The 26,781-nt window shown below is 37.2% G+C and overlaps 1 protein-coding gene across 1 annotated transcript in view; it reads right to left on the bottom strand.

Moving 5' to 3' along the window:
- Nucleotides 1–1,499: 1,499 nt before the first annotated feature.
- SEC24A (SEC24 homolog A, COPII coat complex component) overlaps nucleotides 1,500–26,781 on the bottom strand; it is a 65,548-nt gene continuing 40,266 nt past the window's right edge. The window contains exons 12-23 of the mRNA XM_011224518.3: nucleotides 21,544–21,599; nucleotides 20,250–20,456; nucleotides 19,186–19,306; nucleotides 18,701–18,859; nucleotides 15,711–15,884; nucleotides 13,867–13,977; nucleotides 11,995–12,170; nucleotides 8,531–8,668; nucleotides 5,754–5,858; nucleotides 5,339–5,431; nucleotides 4,755–4,858; nucleotides 1,500–4,477 (exon numbers count right to left, since the gene is read on the bottom strand). Of these exons, the coding sequence (XP_011222820.2) occupies nucleotides 4,363–4,477; nucleotides 4,755–4,858; nucleotides 5,339–5,431; nucleotides 5,754–5,858; nucleotides 8,531–8,668; nucleotides 11,995–12,170; nucleotides 13,867–13,977; nucleotides 15,711–15,884; nucleotides 18,701–18,859; nucleotides 19,186–19,306; nucleotides 20,250–20,456; nucleotides 21,544–21,599 (1,559 nt within the window). The 3' untranslated portion in view covers nucleotides 1,500–4,362. The remainder of the gene's footprint in view (nucleotides 4,478–4,754; nucleotides 4,859–5,338; nucleotides 5,432–5,753; nucleotides 5,859–8,530; nucleotides 8,669–11,994; nucleotides 12,171–13,866; nucleotides 13,978–15,710; nucleotides 15,885–18,700; nucleotides 18,860–19,185; nucleotides 19,307–20,249; nucleotides 20,457–21,543; nucleotides 21,600–26,781) is intronic.

The raw sequence follows: 26,781 nt of genomic DNA, 5'->3' as shown, positions 1-26,781 counted from the left end.
TCGGCAAGCCAAATTAAGAATTGGAATTGGGGGGGCGGTGAGGGTATAGGGTGAAATAGGCCATGGGGATTAAAGAGTGCAGTTGTTGAGGGGTGCCTGGCTGGGTCAGATGGAAGAGCATAGGACTCTTGATTTCATGGTCATGAGATCAAGTCCCACATTGGGGAGTAGAGATTTAAAAAAAAACGGGGCACCTGGGTGGCTCAGCCATTAAGTGTCTGCCTTCAACTCAGGTCATGATCCCAGGGTCGTGGAATCGAGCCCCGCATTGGGCTCCCTGCTCACCGGGAAGCCTGCTTCTCCCTCTCACACTCCCTTGCTTGTGTTCCCTCTCTTGCTGTCTCTCTCTGTCAAATAAAAATCTTAAAATAAATAAATAATGAAGTATTTTATTTAAAAAAGTGTGCTTGTGATGAGCACCAGGTGATGTAAGTTTTGAATTACCATATTGTGCGCCTGAAATTAATATAATGCTGTGTTAACTAAATAGAATTAAAATAAAAACTTAAAAAATTGCCATTTGCCCCAGAAAGAATTAATTGTTAAAGATTTTATTTGACAGAGAAAGACACAGCAAGAGAGGGAATACAAGCAGGGGGAGTGGGAGAGGGAGAAGCAGGCCTCCCGCTGAGCAGGGAGCCCAATGCGGAGCTCAATCCCATGACCCTGGGATCATGACCTGAGCCGAAGGCAGATGCTTAACGACTGAGCCGCCCAGGCACCCCCAGAAAGAATTAATTTTATAGAACAGTCTTTATATATTATTGAACAAAGCCAGGGAGAAATCAATCAAAACCACACAGATATTTTTAAAAAATTAATCTTGGAAATGAAAAATAGTTATGCAAATATAAAATTCATTAGATGAAGTGAAAACTCCAACCTGGACATAGTCACAAGAGGAATTAGTGAAAAGATTCATCTAACAGGAATTCTGAAAGTAAAAAGAATAGAGAAAATGACACAGAAGCAAATTTTGAAAAGAAAATAGCTTTATATGTCAATCATATCCCACTAAAAAAATAAATGGCTGAGAATTTTCCATAATTCGATACACGAAGATTTTCAGATTAAAATATGCTCTGAAAAACAAGCAAGATAAACCATAAACTCAGAGTAGCCAAACTACAAAATATTAAGGATAAAAGAAAAATCTTGAAAGCTAACAGATTACCTTCCAAGTTAACAATTATGTCGACAGTAGGCATCTTATCAATAACCAAAGGGTCCAGAAGACAACGGAGTACTATCTCAAACATTTCGAGAATTTAAAAAAACAACAAATAAACGAACAAACACCGCTTTCAATTCAGAATTTAAACCCAGCAATCCTTGAGGAGTGAGCATCAAGAATTCGGTTTATGACCTCCCAGACACCAGCTTAGATTCAAAGCAGGTTCAGCAAAAGCCTTCCACTGACTTAGCTTGGATGTACAACATGGCACTATTCAGTGAATGGCAGGTTATCCATACCCCTTTAAATAATAGGTCACTATATGTAAGCTCTTTCAATAACTTTATTGAATAGCCAAATTGATAAGTTAGCACAGTTCAAACGATTATTTGCATGGGTTACAAATGACTTTGTTTTTTTTACACGAATAAAACAGTGAAAATTACAAACTGTAAAAAGGAAGACAAATCTTGTCTCTAATATTTAAGAGAAACAAGATTTAACACAGCACATTGAAGATCAATACATATTTGAATTTGAGAACAAGAATTTAATGTTACAATATTATACACTACTTTACAAAATTAAAATTTCTATATAAGGATTATATTTGAAATAGTTAACAAAATCTTGAAATCACATTTGATGGTCCCCTAGATAATAGCTGTTAGGCATCTTTGATTAGAGGAAATAAATCTTTTGTTCTAATTATTGTAAAACAGTCTGTTAGACTCGATACATCACATTAAATTAAAACAATGAAGTATATGCAAACTAAAATGGTACACAGCTTGAGTGAATATTAATGTCAGACGTACAGAAATGTTATTTTAAAAATCCTAGAAATTAGAAAAATAGAGTATTTTATGGTAGAATTGCCATGCTCAGATTTAAATACCAAGATTGCCCTTGTCTGTTACTTTAGTAGTTGTAGATCTGTAGAAAATTCAAGGATCGTTCATAATTTACAACTACAATAAAAAAAATATGGCATAGTGTAAATATTAGTTGCTTTACATCAAAAAGTAATACAAGATGAGATAGCAGGTAGTGCCCTACTGCAAAAAAAAAAAAACCAAACAAACTAAAAAACACATTCAGTATTGCAAAAAAATAATTGTTTAACATCAGTGTCTCTAAAAGGTTCATTCATTCCCTCATTACCCAGAGAACAAATATCATGAATCTTAACTAAAGCTATGTTCTTTTATAACCCGCCTATTATAAAATTATTCTGGATTGCACGTTACACACTATCTAAAATAATTTTTAAAGTGAAATTTTAAAAGTAAATTTGTGAAATACTAACAGCATGTGGCAATAACAAGAGTCATACCCACTTAGGGATGAAGTGAGGCACAAGGAAGATTACTGTCTCTAGAAACACAAACTTTTCCCTCTGGAAGGTTCTCCACTACTAAGAAAGGACCTACAAACATCAACATTTACAATTCACATTAAGAAGAGCATTTTAGTTATTCTAAGAAACATCAGTGCACAAGGATGACTCTGTTTCTTTAGAAGAGGGGAAAATACAAATTATTTTAATTTGCTACAACTTGAAAATTGCTTCCTAATAAATGAAGTAGCTTTCAAGAAAATTTCCAGTTCGATGTACCACTTGCATCCTGAAGAGAAACCTTAACACTGCATAAGGGAGATGATACTCCTATAAAACCCCAACAATTAGTCTGATCCAACAGGCAAGCAGTAGTGTATACTCTAATGGGACCTGCTTCTTCCCTATCCCCAAACAACTCAGTTAAAGTCAGCTCATACTGATGTAAACCTGAAAGTTACTATTTCATTGGTGATCATGAGACCAAGAGTTGTAAACACATTTTTCTAACCCATTAAAACAAAGAAACAAAAACCTTCTCATCAAGTATTACACATGAACAACTTTTACATTAAGAAGTTCATACAAGACAAGGTGAATCTGTGAAAAATGGGCCAAAATCTTTTAAAGATATCCTATCACAGCACTTTAAATATACAAATGTATAATTTACCTATTTGTAAACAAAATCCACTCAATGGTTTTGACTATAATATTTCTCTGGCTCACTCAAAAAAGCAGTCTCTTGAGCATGTTCAGAAATCAAGTTTCTACCATAACTTCAATATACTGTATTTGTGTAATCTTAATATCCACCAAATCAAACAGCAGCATTCATGCTTTAATAAGTTTTAATATCTAAGAATAAATATCTTATGAGTGGCTTCCAATTATTAAACTCCCTAGAAAAATGTTACTGATGCATTTGAGACGGAATTTTTAAAACCTTTAATTTCTTTAATTCATCAGTTCACCAATATAACAGTTTTATCATACATCACAGAGCAGAAATGAACCAAACAAAGCCCACTTCAAGGATTATGATAACCAAAGTTTCTCATCTCCCTATTATTGCCAGGCCCAATGTATTTATGAAGACAGCGGATTCTTTCCACTGCAGAATATGATACTGGATCCAACCAAGTCTTCTGCAGTCAAATCAGAAAACCACTTAATTAGTTTTCACTTCAAATCAAAGTGACTTTGTTCTTCAAGTATAGAGAATACTGGCAGATTTTAAAGCTTGACTGTATCATTTCATATTCTTCTCAAACTAGACTACAGTTAGTTTACTCTAGTTTTAGTTAACATGATGATCCTTTTTCTTCCTTAAAAGAAAAAAAAACAAAACCCAACAGGTGTGGGGGATGGGTTCCTAGCTTTTCTACATACTATTTACTTCTGAAATATTTTTTACTTTAAAAAGATCATTATCAATGGATTTGTAACATCCCTGCAACACTTAAGTCTTGTGAGGTTGTAAATGTAGCAGCCAAAATTTCAGGAAAAAATGAGAAATATACATTTGAAACACAGAAGTCTTTATTTTACAAAATTTACTTTGCCTCTGCAATATTGTTTCATCCTATTGCAATCCATAACAACTCAAACATTATTGGCAACAAGGGAAAAAAGTATCCAATCAAATGTATGTAGATATATTTTGATTTGAAAAATACAGTATTTCAGAGTTGCATGTTTGATTCTCTGCTGTGGTCCTTTATTTGCTATAGTTTGTTGAAATCACAGTGCGAACATATAATCATCACATTAGTCCACAAACCTAATAGAAAAGGAAAGTATTAAACATTCTCAGGTGTTCTGCATTATGACTTTAACTCAAATATCTTCATTTGTTCACTTGTTGTTGTATATGCAAGAGGAATTCATAATACGATAATGCAGATTCTGTTCTGTCTTCTACCATGCTTTGAAGGAAGTTTGCTTTCATTGGACTCTCATCCCTGAGGAATAAAAGACAAATATATATATATATATATATATATATATATATATTAGATAAAATGTAATAGTAAAATAGAGTGGATTTGTCATGATACTTTTAACATACTCTTTATTAGTAACTGGATATAAAACATAATTGAGTAATAGCTCTTGAAAATTCTTTTTTTTTTTTTCCTGAAGGGTTTGCTTAAGGAACAGGTCACATATGACTCAAAACAGGTCCTTGTAAAGCTAAACAAATTATTTCACTATTAGCAAATGAAAAATTCAACTTACCTTATTACATAAAGTATGGGGAAAAATGGTCTCTGCTCTCTAAGCCAAGAGATGAATGCTATTATTCTGGCAGATTCTGGTGTATCAAGTTCTGGAAGGTCTGTCTGTTAAACAAAAACCAGCAATATCCAACTTACTTGAATCACAGATCTAAGGCATCATTTACAGTGCTTGTCAAACTTTATCATGTATATGAGTCACCTGGAGATCTTAACCAACTGAGCCACCCAGTAGGTTAAGTTAAAGTCAGGCTTTAAAACCGAAAATTATCCAAACAAACGCTATAGAGCTTAACAAATTCCTTCTCGTGGATCTTTTCAGTTACTCCTCCATAAGCCAGAACATTCTTAATTTACAAATGAGGCTATTAGTGACTTGTCCATGGTTACAGAGCTGGTGACAGAGTTCATTATGTCTCCCTTCAAGAATAATATATTAATCCAACTGACACTGATCACAAGTCATTTGCTTATGTGGCAATTAGACCAATTCTCACTCCAGAGCAGGAGTTAAAAGGACCCTGCCACAGACCAATGAAATGGTATAAGTCTACCACAATCACAATCATGATAAGACAGTCTTACCATAATCTGTGGAATTAATGCATAGTTTTGAACTCCTAGAACTTGGCTGAGAAAATTTTGTCCACAATTTTTTCCAACCCAAAGCATCAGTACCTGGGGACAGGAAGAAAATCATTTTGAGACAAGCTTAACAGTGAGCTGCTGACTCACTTTTACCACTGAGTATGTTTTAAAAGATCAAAATGATGAGTATGTTTGATGAGATTATAGTCTTCAACTGAACTAACAATAATTACTTTTTACCATGATGAGACATTTATGCTTATCATGAAAAGAGGCTATGGAGGGAGAAGGTGTCTCATACAAAAATACATAGATTAAACAGCATTTAATCTGTACAGGAAAAGAGATATTAAAGGGAATGAAGGTATAGTAGTATGCAGAGGTAAGGATCCAGATCAGTTAGACTACTCACAGAGCCCGCGTCCATGAGGAAAGCTCCATCCCTGCTCAGCTTCTCCACAGAAAGCTGAAGAATAGGAGGCTGAGGTATGGTGCGATCGCTGATGTTGAGCGCTCCCTGAGGAATTAAGCAAAAAAATTAAAGCTTTTAGACTTTATTTGAGAGAGAGAGAGAGGAGGGGCAGAGGGAAAGAGAGAAAGAATCTCAAGCAGACTCCCCACTGAGCGTAGAGCCTGATGTGGGGCTCCATCCCATGACCGTGAGATCATGACCTGAGCCAAAATCAAGAGTCAGATGCTTAACCGACTGAGCCACCCAGGTGCCCCCCAAAAGTTACAGCTTTGCGCTACAACTTAAGAACAAAATACCCCAATAATTGACAGCAACAGCTGACAAGATGGGTTCCCTCATGTCAAGGGAAAAAACTAAACTTTTTACCAGACCAAATGCCCATGGGGAACAAAACCAGACAACACAGCCTGAGGTGGCAAACCACACAAAATTCAGCAAAATTTGCAGACCCCCACCACACATCTTATCAGGCTCTAAAGCTGCTGCCACATCCTGAAGCCGCTAGGAGAAATACTGAATTGTATCCAGCTTGTCACTCTGCGCCTTAAGTTGCAATTTGGGACCTCAGGCTGACCAATCCCTAAAAAGGACAAAGAACTTGCAGTTTTTGCCTATTCAACCCTGAGCTAAAACCTTCCCCTTCAGAGCAGACTTCTGGTTTGAAACTCTACAAGGTTTCCCTTGCCTCTGACCAAATCTTTGCATTCCAAGAATTTTTGTTGACATGGCAATATGCAGTCACAGTTAAAAAAAAATTTTTTTTAATGTTACCTCTGAGACTTTGAAACGTACCTAGGTAAATCACAGTTATTCATATTTAAATATAAAGAAGATGAAGAAATATTTATCGCTTATCTAAACAAACCCATTGTGAATCCCAATAAAGCCAAATTAACTTCTGATCTTAACTATTACTTAAAAAATACAATAAATACAACCAACACCTATGAATCCTGAACAGATAAATAACTTCAGTGAGAACCAAGTGAAATCTGGAATTTAGTTAATAATAATGGCTGACTGTGTGGCTTAGGTTATGTGCACATGTGAGGGAGGAATAAAAGCCTAATGCACATGAGATTTTAATAGTTCTATTCAGTTTGACATTAATTTATTAAAGCCAGAAATGGAATATTTTCATTTATAATGGACAATATTGTTCTCTGAAAACACACATATACCTTTAAATATTCATAACTATTAATTTTGACCAAAAAAATTTTGAGTACTTAAACTTAGGTGCTTGATTAAACCTTATCTAAAGGAGGAAGTAAATAAAATACTGATCTACCAAGGGGTATGCCTCTAACAGGAGGCTTTAGCTTTAAGAGGGAGTATTTAATCACATTACCTTAAGACCTCTCACCTTAGGGCATGTGGGGAGCAGCATAAAAAAAATGCACTGACTCAATACAGCCATTCAGAAATTTCCCCTAGAGGCTTTCTAATGTGAAAGGAAAAAAGAATCTTGTCTTCTACTGGTGGGAAAGAAGATTAGCATCAGTGGCTGTGTTTTCTAGTCTCCTAGAGAAGACCCATATGAAAAGAATGAGGAAATAAAGGAGCAAATAATGTTATAACTTAAATATTTTTTTCTTTGGGGCACGAGGGTGGCTTAGTTGTTAAGCAGCTGCCTTTGGCTCAGGTCATGATCCCAGAGTTCTGGTACTGAGCCCCATGTCCCGCTTCCGGCTCAGCAGCGGGGAGGGAGGAGTCCGCTTCTCCCTCTACCCGCCCCACGCTCCTGCTCTCACTCACTATCTCTCTCTCTCTAATAAATAAAATATTGAAAAAAAAAAAAAAGGAAGAAAGAAAGAAAGAAAGAGAAGAAAAAAGAGAGAAAAAGAAAGAAAGAAAGACCCCAGAAGAGCTCCTGGGCCACATTAAAAAATATTAAATAAATAAATAAATAAATAAATAAATAAAGTTTTTTCTTTAATTCAAGAATACTATTACACTAAACACTGACCTAGGGTTTTCAGATGTAATATCACTCTCAGGACACTCCTTTCAGATCAATTTGTTTAAATAAATAACCCAAAGGTCAATTTGATCATCTCTTCATTTACTTAGATCTGCTCTAGAGATTTGTTTTAAACTTAATAAAGTTTATGACTTTTATATCTTAAATAATAATTTGGTAAAAGAGTCACTATTCTCAAAGCTTCCCCAAACCAAAATTTCCTTATATAGACCTACCAAAGGAATAAAATTAACAGTTTTTTTTTTTTTAAGATTTTATTTATTTACTTCAGAGAGAGAGAGAGCAGGAGAGGGGTAGGAGAGACAGAAGCAGATTCCAGCTGAGCAGGGACCCCAACGCAGGGCTCGATCCTGCGACTCCAGGATCATGACCTGAGCTAAAAGCAGTTGCTTAACTGACTGAGCCACCCAGGCGCCCCTAAAACGAACAGCTTTAAAAAACAAAACTTTTTGGGGGCCCTTCGGTGGTGCAATTGGTTTATTATCCAACTCTTGGTTTTGGCTAAGGTCATGATCTGCCCTGAGATGGGCTTGGCGCTCAGCATGGAGTCGGCTTGAGGCTCTCTCTCCCTCTCCCAATCCCCCATACCCCCCAATGCGTGCTCTAAAATGAATAAATAAATCTTAAAAAAACAACAACAACAACAAAACTTTTCTCATTTCTACAATGGACTCAGTATAATTAGGTTTATAAACCTCCAAGAAATAGCCACTAAAAAAGTAATAAATCTTACCTCATCTGAGAGATTGTCAACTCTATACAAACTGGGATGAGTTGTGAGCATAAGATAAACCAAGGGCTGATTTTTCACTTGACACATGGCAAAAATGCGTTCATCTAGACGTGCATTTGTCCCAGTCTGAAATGATTTCTGTAACAAAAGACCACCCCCATAAAAAAGGGGGGTATTTAATAACATATAAACAAAGCTTTGCAAATATCAGATGTTAAAAGAATATCTTCAGACAGAATTGGCAAATTTATTGTTAATTGTTCTTTTAATTAATTCTGTTAAGTATCTTTTAAGAAGTCACACATCTATTAAATTATGGCTATACTGCCACCTGAAAGAAATTAATTACCTGACCATAGCCAAAGTCATTACGTCTCTTTTGGTGTTTCCTAATCAGTGAAATAGATCTAAACATTCTATGTACCACAGAGGGATAGTAATATAAAAATCTAAATAATAGGGGTGCCTGGGTGGCACAGCGGTTAAGCATCTGCCTTCGGCTCAGGGCGTGATCCCAGCGTCATGGGATCGAGCCCCACATCAGGCTCTTCCGCTATGAGCCTGCTTCTTCCTCTCCCACTCCCCCTGCTTGTGTTCCCTCTCTCGCTGGCTGTCTCTGTCTCTGTCGAATAAATAAATAAAATCTTTTAAAAAAAAACATAAAATCTAAATAATAGCATGAGAAGGATAAAGTTATACTGCAGATGATAAAATGAAAACACACATGAAGGACTAGAGATCTGTGTTTCATAAATGCTAGGTGATGACTAATGGTGGTTAACCATCCTTGTTTCTCCCATGGTTAGAAAAATTAAACAACACAATAAAGCCTAAAAATCAACCAGAAAAAATAACAACACAAATGAGGATAGTTACTTAGCAGAATAAAAGTAGTACATAGTAAGTTTTACTAGTGTTTAAGTACTTAGTTTTAACTGGTGTATTAGCTTCATTGAGAATATTAAAAGTTTTAAGGTGAGGTTTTAAGCATTCCTGGGGCTCCTGGCTGGCTCAGTCGGTATAGGGCATGCAAATCTTGATCTTGAGGTTTTGAGCTCCAGCCCCACATTGGGTGTAGAGATTACTTAAAAAAATAAAATCTTCAAAAAAAAAAAAAAAGGTTGTAACCATTCCTACTGCTGGAAAGTAGTAGAAACAGGCAGAGAGCTAGCAGCAATGAGATTATGCCTTAAAACAAGTGCAATAACTATACATAAAGAAGATTGGAAAAGGCTCTTAAAAGATTTTTTAAAAAAATAATCTCACAAGGCAAGAAACAACAATTGTTGGAGAGGATGTGGAGAAAGGGGATCCCTCCTACATTGTTGGTGGGAATGCAAGTTGGTACAGCCACTCTGGAAAACAGTGTGGAGGTCCCTTAAAAAGTTAAAAATTGAACTACCCTATGACCCAGCCATTGCACTACTGGGTGTTTACCCCAAAGATACAGACGTAGTAAAGAGAAGGGCCATATGCACCCCAATGTTCATAGCTGCATTGTCCACAATAGCCAAATCATGGAAGGAGCCGAGATGCCCTTCAACAGATGACTGGATTAAGAAGCTGTGGTCCATATATACAATGGAATATTACTCAGCTATCAGAAAGAACGAATTCTCAACATTTGCTGCAACATGGACGGCACTGGAGGAGATAATGCTAAGTGAAATAAGTCAAGCAGAGAAAGACAATTATCATATGATTTCTCTCATCTATGGAACATAAGAACTAGGAGGATCGGTAGGGGAAGAAAGGGATAAAGAAAAGGGGGGTAATCAGAGGGGGGAATGAAACATGAGAGACTATGGACTGTGAGAGGCAAACTGAGGACTTCAGAGGGGAGGGGGTGGGGGAAGGGGATAGCCTGGTGATGGGTAGTAGGGAGGGCACGTATTGCATGGTGCACTGGGTGTTATACGCAACTAATGAAGCATCAAATTACATCGGAATCTGGGGATGTACTGTATGGTGATTAACACAATATAATAAAATAAAATTAAAAAAAAAATAATCTCTATATCCAACATAGGGCTTGAACTCATAATCCGGAGATCAAGAGTCTCAGGCTCTATTGAAGGAGCGAGGCCGAGGCCCCAAGGCTCTTAAGATTTCTTTTTAAGTAAGCTCTATGCTCAACATGGGGCTCAAACCCATGACCTTGAGATCAAGAGTCAAGATCTTTTAAATTAGTATATTAATAGTCACTAAAAAAGAAGAAAGAATATTATGAGAAATGGAAGAAGGAAAGTTTATTTATTCATTCAATAACTATTTACTGAGAGGATGTTATGTACTAAGAATTGTTCTAGGTGATGGGACAAAGCGGTAACTTTTCAAAAAAGATAAAAATCCTTGCCCTCATGGACAAAAAATCCTAGTAAGGGAAAAGTAAATAATAAATTAGCAAAATACTGATATGTCAGTGTTAAATATTATGGAGAAAAATAAGGGAGGGAAGAGAAGTAAAGAATGTAGGTTAGGGTGGCTAGAGAACGTTGCACACCAAATGGGGAGATCAGGAAAGGCTGGCCTCAGTAAAAGGACAGCATTTAAGGAAAGACCTAAAGAGGGAAAAGCTCAGATTTTTAAATGTTAAAATTTAAGTATTTATTTAATTTCTGTGCATTTACATTATATTCAGAAGTGGAAATACATAAAGCCATCCTATTATATGAGTGGTTGCCCTTCTCCCCTAGAAGAGACAACATACACCAGACAAGTCAATCCTGGAGTTCAGAAAAAGATACAAATTGACAAGATCAGAGTGGTTTTCATCAATTTTGGAATCTGGGATGCTCTCCCAAGTGATTTATTAACATGAGCTTCTTAATAAAATGTATAAGCAAAGGTACCCTAAGTATACAAGCTTGGACATTTTATTTTGGACACTAGCATAAAGCCTTCTCTACCTGCCAGTTGTGGGGGCAAAGCACAGGCAAGGGAGACAAATAAGTAATAAATATCAAATAAAAAACTCTACAAGACCATAGAAGGAAAGGCAACTGCCAGATAACATTTGAGCTCAAACACAGGAATAGGAAAGTACAATGCAGGTCATGGAAATAGGTACACAGGTATGAGAGGGCATATCTAAGATTAAGTAGTAGTATGTGCCTGAAATACTAGAGATAGCAGGAAAAAGTCAAAAGAGTTTTATGTGTGACTTCTTGCATGAGCAATAAAATATATAGCTCTTGTTCTGGAAAACTTATCATCGACATCTCTGATAATGTCAGTGAATACTTGGTGAACAGCTCTTACAAATAAGGCATATGCTTTAAATCACTATCTTGTAACTTCATTGGGTTACAAATTCTTTCAAGGTTCAAGTTAAGAGTCAAAGTCACTGTCCTCAGAAAACTTAAATGGCTTAAAGTAATACATATAGTGTTAGTGGTTCACAGGATAAAAATCTGGGCTATTGACATTTTCACTGTTTTAGTTCTTGGTTTTGATTCTCTTACCTGTTTAAGGAGAGCCAACACAAAGAGTGGAAAAAGCCGCAAAGAGAAAGGAACCATGAGTCCAGGCTGCTGGTTACTTAGGACTGAAGAACGGTAAGCTGAAAGAGAGTCTATGACAGCATTCACTAGGGCGTCCCGAGCATCACTCAGACTGGCAGTCACAGACCTGTCAACAGCTAAAAGAGATAGAGGTAGGGACAAACAAGAGAAAAAAGAAGTTTAGTTACCCCACTGTTAAGGATAGAAGAGATGTAATTTTTTTTTATTATACAAATTCTCTCCAATTTATTACATATGTAAGGAGCCAAGTAAAGCACTTAAAAGCACATAGTTTGAAGAATCAAACCAAACTCTCCTGAAATGGGTCTCTATTTCATAGCTGTATGACAATGTGGCAAGGAATCTAACCTTCATGAGCCTGTTTCCTTATCTGTAAAATGGGAAAACTGTATCTTGTTGGATCTAAGATGTTGTTAATTATAACCCACCATCTTATGTTATACATCACAGAGAAAGAAAAAACTCTGCAACTAAACACACGTGCTTTCTTCACAGAGAATTTTATAATTATTGAAAGAGCTCTTAAGAGAGCTACTTACATGATTCTTATCACCTGTCATAGCACCATTTATAAACATTTCTGCACACTTTAAAAAAATTTTTCCAAAAGCACTATTATTGTTTTGAAGACTTCTCAAACTAGAACTAAACTCAATTCATGCGGTCTCAAAAATATAATCAATAAAGCGATGTTATTAAAGGCTATAACCAAATTAGGCAGACGCTTAACGACTGCACCACCAAGGCACCCCGAAAAAATTTTAAAATCTACAAATACTGCCTGACATATAGTTCTTGTTGATGATAAAGATAACAATGATCACATGATTACTAAAAAGTATTAGTTCAACAAAATATAAAGGTAGTGACCCTCAAATTCTTAGGTCGCAATCTTTAACTTTCAACAGCATATGAGACTAAAATGGGGTTGGATTCTTTATCAGGCTTCATTAAAGGAAAAAATTTCCCAATAGGAAATGCAAGATAATGAGTAATTATTCCTAATATAGACAGATCTGAGTGTGAAGCAAATGGATGCAACAGCGTCTGTCCTGAAGGAGGAAAAAAAAAGCAAGAACCAAAATGATGTTAAGCTCTATATATTTGAAAAAGGACCAAAAAAACCTCAAGGAGGCACCTATATCTGATATGGAAGTAAAGAGGTGAAGGTATCATTAAATTTTCTCCTAGCTCATGTGATCTGGCCAAGGCTGCAAACTTACCTGTGAGAATAAACTGGTTTTTAATCCTGAATTCCAAGACTCCAAGTCTAAAGATCTTTACAGTTCAAAGTCTCTTGTAATCCAAGTTACAGAACTCATTAAAAGGCTATTAACCACTAGTATTGAACATTAAGTAAAATATGGTATTTAAGTCCATCATAGGCCGATTATGAGATAGAAAGCAGCTCAGTAGCTCCCTAAGGCCAGTGAGGGAAGGAGAGAGTAATAGGCCAGTAACTACTGACGGGCATGAGGTTCTTTTCGGGGGTGATGAAAGTGTTCTAAAATCAGATTGAGATGATGGCCACACAATTCTGTAAATATACTACAAACAGTAGGGTCGTATACTTAAAATGGGTTACGTGAAGTGGTATATAAATTATATGCCAATAAAATTCTTAAAAATGTTTTTTTAAAATAACGTTACCTACAACAGATCCTTTCATTCAAGTAGTTACTTAGGAGGCATATAGAAGATCTAAAACATTGAAACCTTTAAACCTACTTATTTAAAGGAAAATAAAACTACGTGGATTTTTCTAATGTTATTTTTTGTGAAATATTTACAATGGCTGATAACAATTCTTACCCATATTGGCCAATAACCCTGATATTGCTTGAACATCAGCTCCAAGAAAGACTTCATTCAGAGTTGAAACTACAGGCAAACACAAAGTATGAACACGAATTCTTCTTTCACCTTTGGGGAAAAACACATAAATGATAGTAAGGCACAACCATATTAAAAAATTTATATTAAAGTCCCTTGGAAAAAATCACTTCTTTTCTATTTAGAATCAAAAAGGGTTATTCAGCATGCAGAAATAGTATCAAAACTTAAATGAATAAAACTCCAAAGTTTCTTTTTTATTTATTAATTTTTTTTTAAGATTTTATGTATTTATTTGAGAGAGAGAGTGAGAGAAAGAGATCATGAGCAGGGGAAAAGGGTAGAGGGAGAAGCAGATTCCCACTAAGCAGGGAGCCCGATGCAGGACTCAATGCCAGGACCGTGGGATCGTGACCTAAGCCAAAGGCAGACACAACCAACTGAGCCACCCAGGTGTCCTCTTATTTTTTGACTACAAAATTCTTTTTGTTCGGGGCATCTGAGTGGCTCAGTTGGTTAAGCATCTGCGCTGGGATCATGAGGCTCAGGGTTACGATGCTAGGGTCCTGTGATCAAGTCCCAGTTCAGTCTTTCTGTTCAGCGGGAAGTCTGCTTCTCCATCTCCCTCTGCCCCGCCCCACTACTTGTGCTCCCTCTCTCTCAAATAAATAAAATTTTTTAAAAAATTCTTTTTGTTCAAGTTACTACTGAAAAGGGATCATAATCAAATGATGGTAACATGTTAGCTTAAAAATCTCTTTCCTGAACCTTTTGGTTATTTATTTTTTTTACTAATACAAATTTTGAATTAATATACATAAATTATGACAACACTACTTCCACATGTGTTCTAAGAGTCTGTTTTGATATTTAAAGGACAAAGCAATTTTATACTTTTCTCTTTAATCACAGAAAAATTTTTTTAAAGAAATCAACTAATACAATATTTTCTCTTTAGTAATTACCCACAATAACAAAAATCAATACAGAAACAAAAATGAAAACTTTTTGATAACCATCAAATATCAAATATTATGTCAACCTTTTAAAAATTTCTAACCAGCAAGACTTCGAACACCAATGAAAAAGAACGAGTAAAAAAAACTACAGATGATACTCATATTACAACCTGTACTGACACATGAAGACTGATGAAAGTGTACACGAGGAGCTCATACAAATCACTTTTAAATACTTTTAAAAAGAAGAAATAATATCTGTAAAAAAAGGGTAACACTGTTTAGAGTTTCTATTCTAGACAAGAACAGTGAGAGCTAAAACAAAACAGATGCAATGATTAGTCTATCATACTGGCAACAAGAACTAAACATCCAGACAGAGATGCAGAGACACAAACACACACACACACACACACACACACACACACACACAAAATCAGAGGCTGAAATGGAAAGGGCACTTGATGGTACCATGAACTGGTGAAATCTTTCTGAAAAGCAATCTGACAATACCAAAATTTTTCTGAAGTCAGCCTGACACTAAGTAGACTCTCAATAAATATCTGTTAAAAACAATGGCTAAGGAAAATAAATACAACACATCCTGGCTTTATCAGGAATAGCAACAAAGCTCCTAAAATGAGAAATACTCTTCTGATTTAATGGAAATGAGTAACTCCAAAACAGAGGGCATTCATTATAAGACAAAGAATACATGACCAAATCAAAAAACTTACCTTTGCTGCAACACACTGTATTTATAGTTAACAATACTGGATTGTAAATTTAAAAATCTGTTAAAAGTGTAATTCTCATGTTATATGTCTTTGCCACAATAAAAATAAACAAAAAAACCCAACTCACCTTTGCTGGATGTATACAAAAGTGCAGACTGAAAGGAAACCAACTGAGTGTCAGTAAGACTCTCTTCCACAGACATCTGTACTGCATACCCAGCATCTGGGTTTACATTAGGCAAAGACAGTAAGTCTGTTGACCGAACAAAGAAGTTCCCATGGAAAGTATGAATGGAAAGACCTAGAAGAGAAAACTTTATCAAAATGATTTACATACACCAATATACAGATATTTACACTTTATCCTTGTCATTTATCAGACTGGCAGAGAGTAAATTTAAAAGTTTAGATGTGGGGCGCCTGGATGTCTCAGTCGGTTAAGGGTCTGCCTTCGGATGAGGTCATGATCTCAGAGTCCTGGGACCAAACCCAACGTCAGGCTCCCTGTTCAGTGAGAAGTCTGCTTCTCCCTCTGTGTGTGTGCTCTCTCTCTCTCTCTCTCTCTCTCGCTCTCGCTCTTGCTCAAATAAATAAATAAAACTTAAAAAAAAAAAAAAGTTTAGATGTGAGGGGCACCTGGGTGGCTCAGTTAAGTATCTGACTCTTAATCTCAGCTCAGGTCTTGATCTGAGAGTTTTGAGTTCAAGCCCACTCCATGCTGGGTGTGCAGCCTACTTAAAAAAAAAGCTTAGATGTGAAATTGTGATTTATAATAAGAAATATGTACTTGATCTTCACTCATTTACAGCACAGAACCCCTAAACTCTTAGGATTATTTAAGTGATGAAATTCACACAGCTGTCTTCTGCTATGCTGATGGAGTTGACTTTGGTAAGCACCTATGTAACCAAAGGATGGGAGCTGGTTACCAGAGGCCCCAACCATGTAATTAGAAGGTTAGAAATTACAGGGGCGCCTGGGTAGGTCAGTCGTTAAGCGTCTGCCTTCGGCTCAGGGCGTGATCCCGGTGTTCTGGGATCGAGCCCCACATCAGGCTCCTCCGCTGGGAGCCTGCTTCTTCCTCTCCCACTCCCCCTGCTTGTGTTCCCTCTCTCGCTGGCTGTCTCTCTCTCTCTCTGTCAAATAAATAAATAAAATAAAATCTTTAAAAAAAAAAAAAAGAAGGTTAGAAATTACAGTCCAACCTGTCCCCCACCAACATCCTTCGGAGAGGGGAGAGAAACTAGAGGTTGAGTCAGTCATCAATGGCCACTAATTTAAGCAACCATGACTATGTAAAGAAGCCTTCATAAAAACCCAGTAGGATGGGGTCCTTTGGAAAGCTTCCAGATTGGTGAACACATGGAGATGTGGGGAGAGCGGAGCACTCAGAGAAGACATGAAAAATGCAGACGCTCCATGCCCTTTCCCTTTCTCTATACCTTGCCTTATACATCTCTTTCATCTGACTGTTCCTGAGTTACATCCTTTTATGATAAACCAGTGATCTAGAAAGTAAAATGTTCTCTGAGTTCTGTAAGCTGCTCTGTGAAATTAATTGAATCCAAAGAGGTGGTAGTAGGACCCTCCAATCTATAGCCAGCCAATCAGAGCACAAAAAGAAACAGAAACAGAAAGCTACTGTGGTAACTAATTGGTTACGAGTGACACTGTTTGGAGATGTGGCAACCTTATAGAAGTGTTTGATACCTTACGTAAGATATTACAAAGGCTTTATTGTCCGCTGTTTTACTCAATCATTTTTTTCTTTTTATTACAGTGACAGATAATAGAGAACTTCATTTGGCACATGGTTTGACCGACAGATCTCAACATCTATTTAGTGGACAGGTCTGTGGATCCTTATCTTTTGATATCTTTTTTTTGGCTATTTCATATAATCTTTCCACTTCAAAAAAATGATTGCTTCATACCTCTAAAAGAACATTATTTTATTTTACTTTATTTTATTTTTAAATATTTTATTTATTTGTCAGAGAGAGAGAGCACAAACAGGTGGAGCAGCAGGCAGAGGGAGAAGCAGGCAAACGTTTAACCAACTGAGCCACACAGGCGTCCCAGAACAACATTATTTTAAAATCTAAATATAAGATTAGAACCAGGTTGATAATGTGAAGGAATAAAATATCAAGAATTATTTCCCACTTTCCTAGGAAAATAGTATCATTTAGCAGCTACAGGCATTTATCCTGAAAAACAAACTGGACGAAAGTATTCTAAAACTGTCACACTACTTTCAAAGCAACACTGAGGCAAGGTGTTGGTAGCAAGATAGACTAAGACTGAGAAGAACGCAAATTAAGACCTACGATTTCTAGAGATGAATGGTGGGGATGGCTGCACAACAATGAGAGTATACTTAATGCCATTCGACTGTATACTTAAAAATGGTTAAAGTGGTAAATCTTATGTTAAGTATATTTTACCACAATAAAAAAATAACTTTAAAAAAAAGACCTTTCACTACTACTGTCAATAAATGGAATAAAAATCCATGGTTATTTGGATGTAGGGGTGGAGGGAGATACGATTTTTTTAAAAATGAGAGATCCAATTCACATACCATAAAAATCACACACACAAACTGAGGGTTTTACAGGGGAGGTGGGTGGGGGGATGGTCTAGCTCGGTGATGGGTATCAAGGAGGGCACGTATTGCATGGAGCACTGGGTGTTATACACAAACAATGAATCATGGAACACTACATCAAAAACTAATGATGTATTGTATGGTGACTAACATAACATACATGCATACATACATCACATACACAGCCTACAATTCAGTGGCTTTCAGTAATTCAAAATAGTCCCTATTTTCTTTTATAACGTTTCTTCTCTATTCTTCTTTTTTAAGTAGGCTCCACACCCAACGTGGGGCTTGAACTCACAACCCTGAGATCAAGAGTTGCATGCTCCAGCGACTGAGCCAGCCAGATACCTCTCTTCTCTATTCTTAATTTCATATTCCATCAGTGTAAGTAAAATATCTTAGAAGAGCAAACCTCATGAAATAAGACAAACTGAAAATGTATATTACTTATATCAAAAGCAACGCATCTATGTAAATATGAAAAAAAAAAAAGTACCCCCCACCTTTCGTGCACCGAATCCTCATGACTGCCTCAAAGCCAATCTTTCGAGTGAGGTATCTCTGTAGTTCCTTCTGTAATTTCTGTACTTGTACTGGGTTCTGCTGATGGTGGTAAGAAGGATAGTAATAGACACTACCCGCTGAATACCTAGAAATACAACCTGGAAGAAAACACACTTTTAAAAAATTCTACAATTAACAATAAGTGCTGAAAAAAACTACTGGTGTTTGAATCAATCTTGCCTTAGCCTCCCAGATATTATCAAAAAAGAGTATTTCATCTCTTTAAATAGTACTATAAAAATGTCTCTATTATAAATGTTTAGAAATATATAAATGCCTAGAGAAGACCAAAAGGCTTATAATAGACAGACTAACTCTGCCAAAGGAATAAAAATTCCTTCACTTTGTCCTCTATTTAGAATATCATCATATAAATACCATTTTCACATTCACTTGAGAAAAATAATCATGAGGAAGAACTCACCCAGAGAAGCCAAGTCAGAATACTGTCCACTGAGAAGGAATAAGTCCACAGCTACCTGCTGACCAGAACAATCCAAGGCTAATTTCTTATAAAAGTCAGTGGATGGTGTCAAGTGAATTTCCTATTAATAATAAATTAAATAAAGAAAAAAATTTTAATTATTAAATTATCATAAAATTTAAAAACCTATCTATATACACCAAGATGTTAATAATTAATTATCCTTGGGCATTCTAAAAATCCTTTCTTTTTGGTTCTTCATTTTCTCAGTAAAAAAACATGTACTGCTTAAAAAGAAATACATCTATTATGCTAATTTCAATAATCTATTAAATGCTTAGATTGCTGGAAACCGTTCTGAACAATTCATGTGTAATATCTATATAGTCCTTTGAACTATTCTAAGAAGCAGGTATTATCATTATTTTCACATTATAAATAAACATAAGGAAACAGAGGGCAAAGAAATGAACTCTTTAGGCTTGTACATCTATAAAGCACACCTGGGTGGCTCAATTGGTTAAGCATCTGCCTTTGGCTCAGGTCATGATCCCAAGGTCCTGGGATCAAGCCCCACATTGGGCTCCCTGCTCAGCGGAGAGCCTGTTTCTCCTTCTGCCTGCTGCTCCCCCTGCTTGTGCTCTCTCTGACAGATAGATAAAATCTTTAAAGAAATAATAATAATAAAATAATAAAATAAAACAAAAAGCAGAATTTAGGCAGACTGACCCCAGGACTAATACCATCATCATTACAGTATACAGCAACACTCATCATCTTTTGAAAAATACGCGTCTCAAACTAAGTTTATATAAACTAATTGCTCAAAAGCAATCCAAGGCAGTCAAGATGGCAGACTACTTTTTAGTGGTCATCAACATTCTACTATGTTCCTAACAGGCATATTCTTTAGACTGCCAGACTTTCTTATCAAAGGCTTTGTCTACTTCCTTATACTCCCTCCTTTCCACAACTGAAAAATAAATGAAAAATAGGCTTTGTGGTCAAAGGAACAGAGCAGAGCACCAGCATATATGGTAAAATACATTTGATGACTTTCTAACCTTAGCAGATGACCTATGGTTGGGCTCCTCTCGTGGTCTCAGGGCTCCCACTCCAAGAGTAGGAAGTTGTGTTTGAAAGACGGACATTCGACCACCAGTTGGGGACATCAGCTTAAAGGCAGCCTGAAGTGCAGGACCCAGGGCACTCTGGGTTTCCAGGGTCTTGGTGAACATTTGTGGCAAAGTCTTCAGTAAATCTTGAACAAGCTTGTAAAATAAAGCAAGAAAACTCAAAGATGTTAACAATTAAAAACTTCTTCCACAAAAAGTCGGTAAGTAATACAGTAGACAAGACACTGAATCATGATGATGGTCAGAGAATCTACAGACAGTACAGTAAACAATGAAGTTGGTCAAATGACAAGAAAGCCATTTTAAGTCAACATTATAAATTGGCAAGCAAGACAAATCAAAATTGGGGCCTTACAGTTCTTGCACATGCAGTAGTCCAGCAAGACTATAAGTCCAAAATGTATCCAAAAGAACCATCAGTTTAGATCTGATTTCTTTGAATGCCATCAAACATGGCCTTCTCAATCACCTCTACACACTTTATTCTTTTCAGTTCCAAAGTGATTTAACTCTTCCCTATTGAAAAGTCTAAGATAGCCAGTAAATTTGCCAACTAGTAAGACCACTACAAAAGAAAAACAAAATGGAAAACAACTACCTATTCAGGTTAGGTTGTACAAATAAAGAGAGTTAAAGGGTAAAAAAGTACTTCACACTATGGCGAAGTCACTGTTGCCAACAGCTGAGACCATAGACTTGCTAGTTAAAATGTTACCCCTACGGCATATATGCATGTACAGGGTAGACAACATCCCCCCTTCAGACACATTCTGTTCACCTCTCACTGTATTATGTCATGGCAATTTCCAGGCAGGTAATAAGTTTCTTCTGAACTGACCCCAATGACACTCTGTGAATCAGAAAAGCAAAGGGCACTGAAAGCAGCCTAGCTAAAGTGCTTCTATGTCGTGACCAGAAGCTTATCTGAGCAACCCTCCCAATATCCCAAATGGTGGCAAGGCAGGTTTCCTACAGGTTTTCCTTTACAAAACAGGCTTATCTTCTACCCTATTAGAAGTATCTTGCTACATTAGACTTAAAAGCCATCGGTTCAAGGGTAAACTCAAGATCTATTCATCTGATGAATTTTAACTAACAGCAAATATAAAATGTTACACATCTTAGAAATGTCTCAGAACGAAACAAAACTTAAAGTTCATTTTGAAAATACATTCCTTCAATATTTCAAAAAAAATGTGTCAGGTAAGAAAATGTAACTTACCTCTTTACTTTCATTTAAATTTACTAATAAGTTCTCTGGCATAGGTATAAAAACATCTGAAAAAAGAAATAAATATTTCTTTTGAAAAGAATTTAATTGTTAAAGATGTTCCAAACACTTAACACTGATGTAAGTAACCACCCCCAGGGATGCCTGGGTGGCTCAGTTGGTTAAGCGTCTGCCTTCGGCTCAGGTCAGGATCCCAGGGTTCTGGGATTGAGCCCTGCATCGGGCTCCTTGCTCAGCAGGGAGCCTGCTTCTCCCCCTGTCTGCCGCTCCCCCTGTGTGTGTTCTTTCTCTCTCCCACAAATAAATAAAATCTTTAAAAAAATAAAAATTAACAACCCCCATAATTTAAAGAAAAGCGACCTCCTCTATTAGACATAGCACTGTCTACCTATGTTCAAAAAGCCACCAACGGAGCATTGATTTAGGTATTTATTGCCACTTATCTGTTACTATGTAAAACGTAAATAGCCTCCTAATTAGAAAATACTGATCTGTAAGCACTCAGTACAGGTCTGCACAAGTGCCCTGCGTCTTAAGTTAAAGGCAACAGTTTAGAATCCTACTTTACGGGGCGCCTGGGTAGCGCAGTCGTTAAGCGTCTGCCTTTGGCTCAGGGCGTGATCCCGGCAATCTGGGATCGAGCTCCCACATCAGACTCCTCCGCTGGGAGCCTGCTTCTTCCTCTCCCACTCCCCCTGCTTGTGTTCCCTCTCTCACTGGCTGTCTCTCTGTCAAATAAATAAATAAAATCTTTAAAAAAAAAAAAAAGATTTAAAAAAAAGATTTTAAAAAAAGGAGAATCCTACTTTACATTCTTGCTTATTAGCCCTCAAAACCAGTAGGCTTGGCATTAAAAAAAAAAAGTTAACTAAGATGACACATAAGAATCCTATGTCTTTACGAAGAAGTAATATAGCCCAACAACAGCTCTGTCATTCAAAAAGCACATACTGTTGCCTAAAGAAGGTCCCCACTAGAGCCTATATATATGGAACTACAAAATCAAGTAAATCAGAAGGTATTGCTAACTGACCACTTCAGATGAGCTCCTCAGGATTCAAATTTATTCTTACTTAGGAATTAGATTCTCTTCCTTGAAAAGGAAGCAAACTGTGGGTGGTAGTGAAGGATTACAAGTCTTACTTTCTACATTATGGTACTGTTTTTTTGTTTTTTTTTTTAAAGGCTCATTATAGGGGCGCCTGGGTGGCACAGTCATTAAGCGTCTGCCTTCGGCTCAGGGCATGATCCCGGCGTTCTGGGATCGAGCCCCACATCAGGCTCCTCCGCTAGGAGCCTGCTTCTTCCTCTCCCACTCCCCTTGTGTTCCCTCTCTCGCTGGCTGTCTCTGTCAAATAAATAAATAAAATCTTTAAAAAAAATAAAGGCTCATTATAACGTTTGTAAAACAAATACCAAAAAAGTATTTGTAACATTATGCATTTACTTTAGCTGTCACCTAAAAATTCTACAGTTGGGGCACCTGGGTGGCTCAGTTTGGTCAAGCATCCGCCTTCGGCTCAGGTCATGATCTCTCTGGGTCCTGGGACTGAGCCCTGTATCAGGCTTTCTACTCAGCAGGGAGTATGCTTCTCTCTCTCTCTCTTCCCCTCTTTCTTTCTCCTCCCCATCTCTCTCTCTCTCTCAAATAAATAAAATCTTTTTAAAAAAATTCTACAGCAGACTGTTTAGATTTTCTTCTCTCTTTTTTTTTTTTTTAAATAAAGAACGCTGTGGGGTTCCTGGGTGGCACAGTCTGTTAGGCATCTGACTCTTGGTTTCCGCTCAGGTCGTGACCTCAAGCCCCGTGTTGGGCTCCACGCTGAGCATGGAAGCTGCCTAAGACTCTCTCTCCCTCCCTCTCCCTCTATCCCTCCCCCCCACATGCTCTCTAGCCCTCTCTCAAATAAATAAATCTTTTAAAAATTAAATTTTAAAAATGTTTAATAGAAGTTTTATTGAGATAGAATTCACATATCATAGAATTCACCCTTGTAGAAGATAACAATTCAGTAATTTTTTTTTAATATATTCACAGAAGTGCACAGCCATCACCACTAATTCCAGATCCTTCTCATTATCCCAAAAAGAAACCCCACGTGAATTAACAGTCATTCTTCATGTCCCTGCCAACTCCCAAAGCACTAGGCAGCCACCAGTCTGTCTCTGGATTTCCCTATCCTGGACATAACGTATTCTTAAAAATATTTATTTATTTTAGAGAGAGAGCGCACATGATAGGGGTGGGGGTGAGGGGCAGAGGGAGAGGAGGAGTCAGAGAATCCCAAGCAGACTCCATGCCCAGCGTGATCCGAGATGAAACCAACAGTCCAACGCCTAACTGAATCTTCATTTCAGCTCAGAATATGGTCCCACGGTTATACCTTGGGGTCATGAGATCAAGTCCCATATCACACTCGGCACTCAGTGGGGTGTCTGCTTGGGATTCTCTCTCCCTTGGCCCCTCCTCCCACCCATCTCCCACACCTCATGTGTGCACACAAACACTTTCTCTCTAAAATAAATAGATAAAATCTTAAAATAAAAGTAGAGTCATGGAATGAGGTACTTTGTGACTGGCTTCTGACACTCATCACAGTGTTTTCAAGGTTCACTCATGTTGCAGTACCTCTCAGTACTTTATTCTTTTTTGTTGACAAATAATATTTCATTGTATGGATACACTTTTTGTTTATCCATTCATCAAATAATGGGCATTAGGGTTGATTCCAATAGTTGGCCATATTTTATGAACATCCATGTGCATATTTTCTTACTTTTCTTGAGTATATACATATTGAATAGAATTGCTGGGTCATATGGTAACTCTATATTTAACTTTTGGAGCAAGTGGCAGACTGTTTTCCATAGTGGCTGTAAAACTTTCCATTCCAACTAGCAGTGTATAAGGGTTCCAATTTCTCCACTTTCTTGCAAATACTTTACTTGTTACTGTCTTTTTTTTAACCCCGACTATGTGACATCCAGCAAGGGACACTCCATCTATCAGCTTATGTATAAAACTGAGAGGCTGGACCTTATCAGTGAATTCACAATTTGGCCCATCATCAGAATCACCTGTTCAGCGATTTTATTTCATGCAAAGTAAGTATCTGTGTGAACAGGTTAGAGAATGAATGAATTACTTGGCTGGTGTGTTGTGAGATTTAAAACAACCAAGACAGAAGGGGGCTCTCCTCAACTACTGCCCTTTAAAGAGGTATAGTGAATCCTCACTATTTGTGGATTCTATATTTGCCAATTTGCATACTTACTGGAATTTTTTTTTAAGATTTTATTTATTTATTTGACGGAGAGAGAAAGAGAGAACACAAGCAGGGGGAGTGGGTGAGGGAGAAGCAGCCTCCCCTCTGAGCAGGAAGCCCAGTGCAGGATGCGATCCCAGTACCCTGGGATCATGATCTGAGCTGAAGGCAGACACCTAACCAAGTGAGCCACCCAGGGGCCTCTACTCACTAAAATTTACTTGTAACCCCAAAACCAATACTCATGCTGCTTCTATGGACATTCATAGACATGCTCAGAGCAGCAAAACAATTTGAGTTTTGAATCTGAGAATTTTCTAACTAGTCTCATTGTGGTTTTCATTTGTATTTCCTTGATAACTTATGATATGGAGCATCTTTTCAGTGCTTATCAGCCAACTGTTTATAGAAAATACTGAATATCGTGTATTGAATAGAGAGACAGGTCTATTCAAATCATTTACCCACTTTTTAATTAAATTGTCTTTTTCTTGTTTTGTTGTAGAAGTTCTTTATATAATTTAGATATAAACTCTTACATATTTAAAAAAAGATTTTATTTACTGGGGTGCCTGGGTGGCTCAGTTGGTTAAGTGTCTGCCTTCGGCTCAGGTCATGATCTCAGAGACCCAGGATAGAGCCCCACACTGGGCTCCCCACTCAGTGGGGAATTTGCCTCTCCCTTTGCCCCTCACCCTGCTTGTGCTCTCTCCCTTCTCTCCCTCAAATAAATAACATAACATAACATAACATAACATAACATAACATAACATAACATAACATAACATAAATAAAATAAAATAAAATAAAATAAAATAAAATAAAATATTTTATATATTTACTTGACAGAGATAGAGCACAACCAGGAGGAGAGACAGGGAGAGGGAGAAGCAGGCTCCCCACTGAGCAAGGAGCCCAATGCAGGGCTTGATCCCTGAGCCAAAGGCAGTTCAACTGACTGAACCACCCAGGTGCCTCTAGATATAAATTCCTGATCAGATACATGATTTGCAAATATTTTCTCTCATTCTGTCAGTTGTATTTTTACATTCTTGATGGTGAAGCACAAAAGTTTTTAATTTAGGGGGCACCTGGGTGGCTCAGTTGGTTAAGTGGCCAACTCCTGATTTAGGCTCGTGTCATGATCTCAGGGTCGTGAAACTGAGCCCCATGTTGGGCTCCGCGCTCAGTGGAGAGTCAGCTTGAGATTCTCTCCCTGCCCTCTGACCCTCCCCACTTGTGTGCTCTCTTTTTAAAATAAATAAATCTTTTTTAAAAATTATATTTTAATTTTGAAGAAACTAAATGTATCTATTTTCCTTTTTTTTTTAAAGTAATCTCTACACCCAACATGGGGCTCAAATTCATGACCCTGAGATCAAGAGTCAGATGCTCCTCAGGGCACCTGTGTGGCTTAATTGTTAAGCTCCTGCCTTCAGCCCAGGGCGTGATCGCGGGGTCCTGGGATTGAGCTCCGCAGCGGGGTCCTGGGATTGAGCTCCGCATCGGGCTCCCTGCTCCACTGGGAGCCTGCTTCTTCCTCTTCCACTCCCCCTGCTTGTGTTCCCTCTCTTGCTCACTATGTCTCTCTCTGTCAAATAAACAAATAAAATCTTAAAAAGAAAAAAGTCAGATGCTCCAACAACTGAGCCAGCCAGGTGCAGCTATTTTTTATTTTGTTGTTTGTGCTTTTGGTGTTATATCTGAGAAATCTCAGCCTAAACCAAGGTCACAAAGATTTACTTCTGCTTTCTTCTAACAGTTTTAATCTCACACTCCAGTCTATGATCCATTTTAATTTTTCTTAACTGTGGTAAAGTATACATAATACAGAAAATTTATCACCTTAACCATTTATTTTTCAGTTTGTTTGTTTATTTTTAAGTAAGCTCTATGCCCAATGTGGGGCTAGAGCCCTAAAGACCTCCCCTCTTTATATATATATATATATATATATATATAT

This window comes from Ailuropoda melanoleuca, chromosome 3, assembly GCF_002007445.2.
Source record: "Ailuropoda melanoleuca isolate Jingjing chromosome 3, ASM200744v2, whole genome shotgun sequence".
NCBI classification, from domain to species: Eukaryota; Metazoa; Chordata; class Mammalia; order Carnivora; family Ursidae; genus Ailuropoda; species Ailuropoda melanoleuca.
This window is presented reverse-complemented; position numbering and strand designations above follow the sequence as displayed.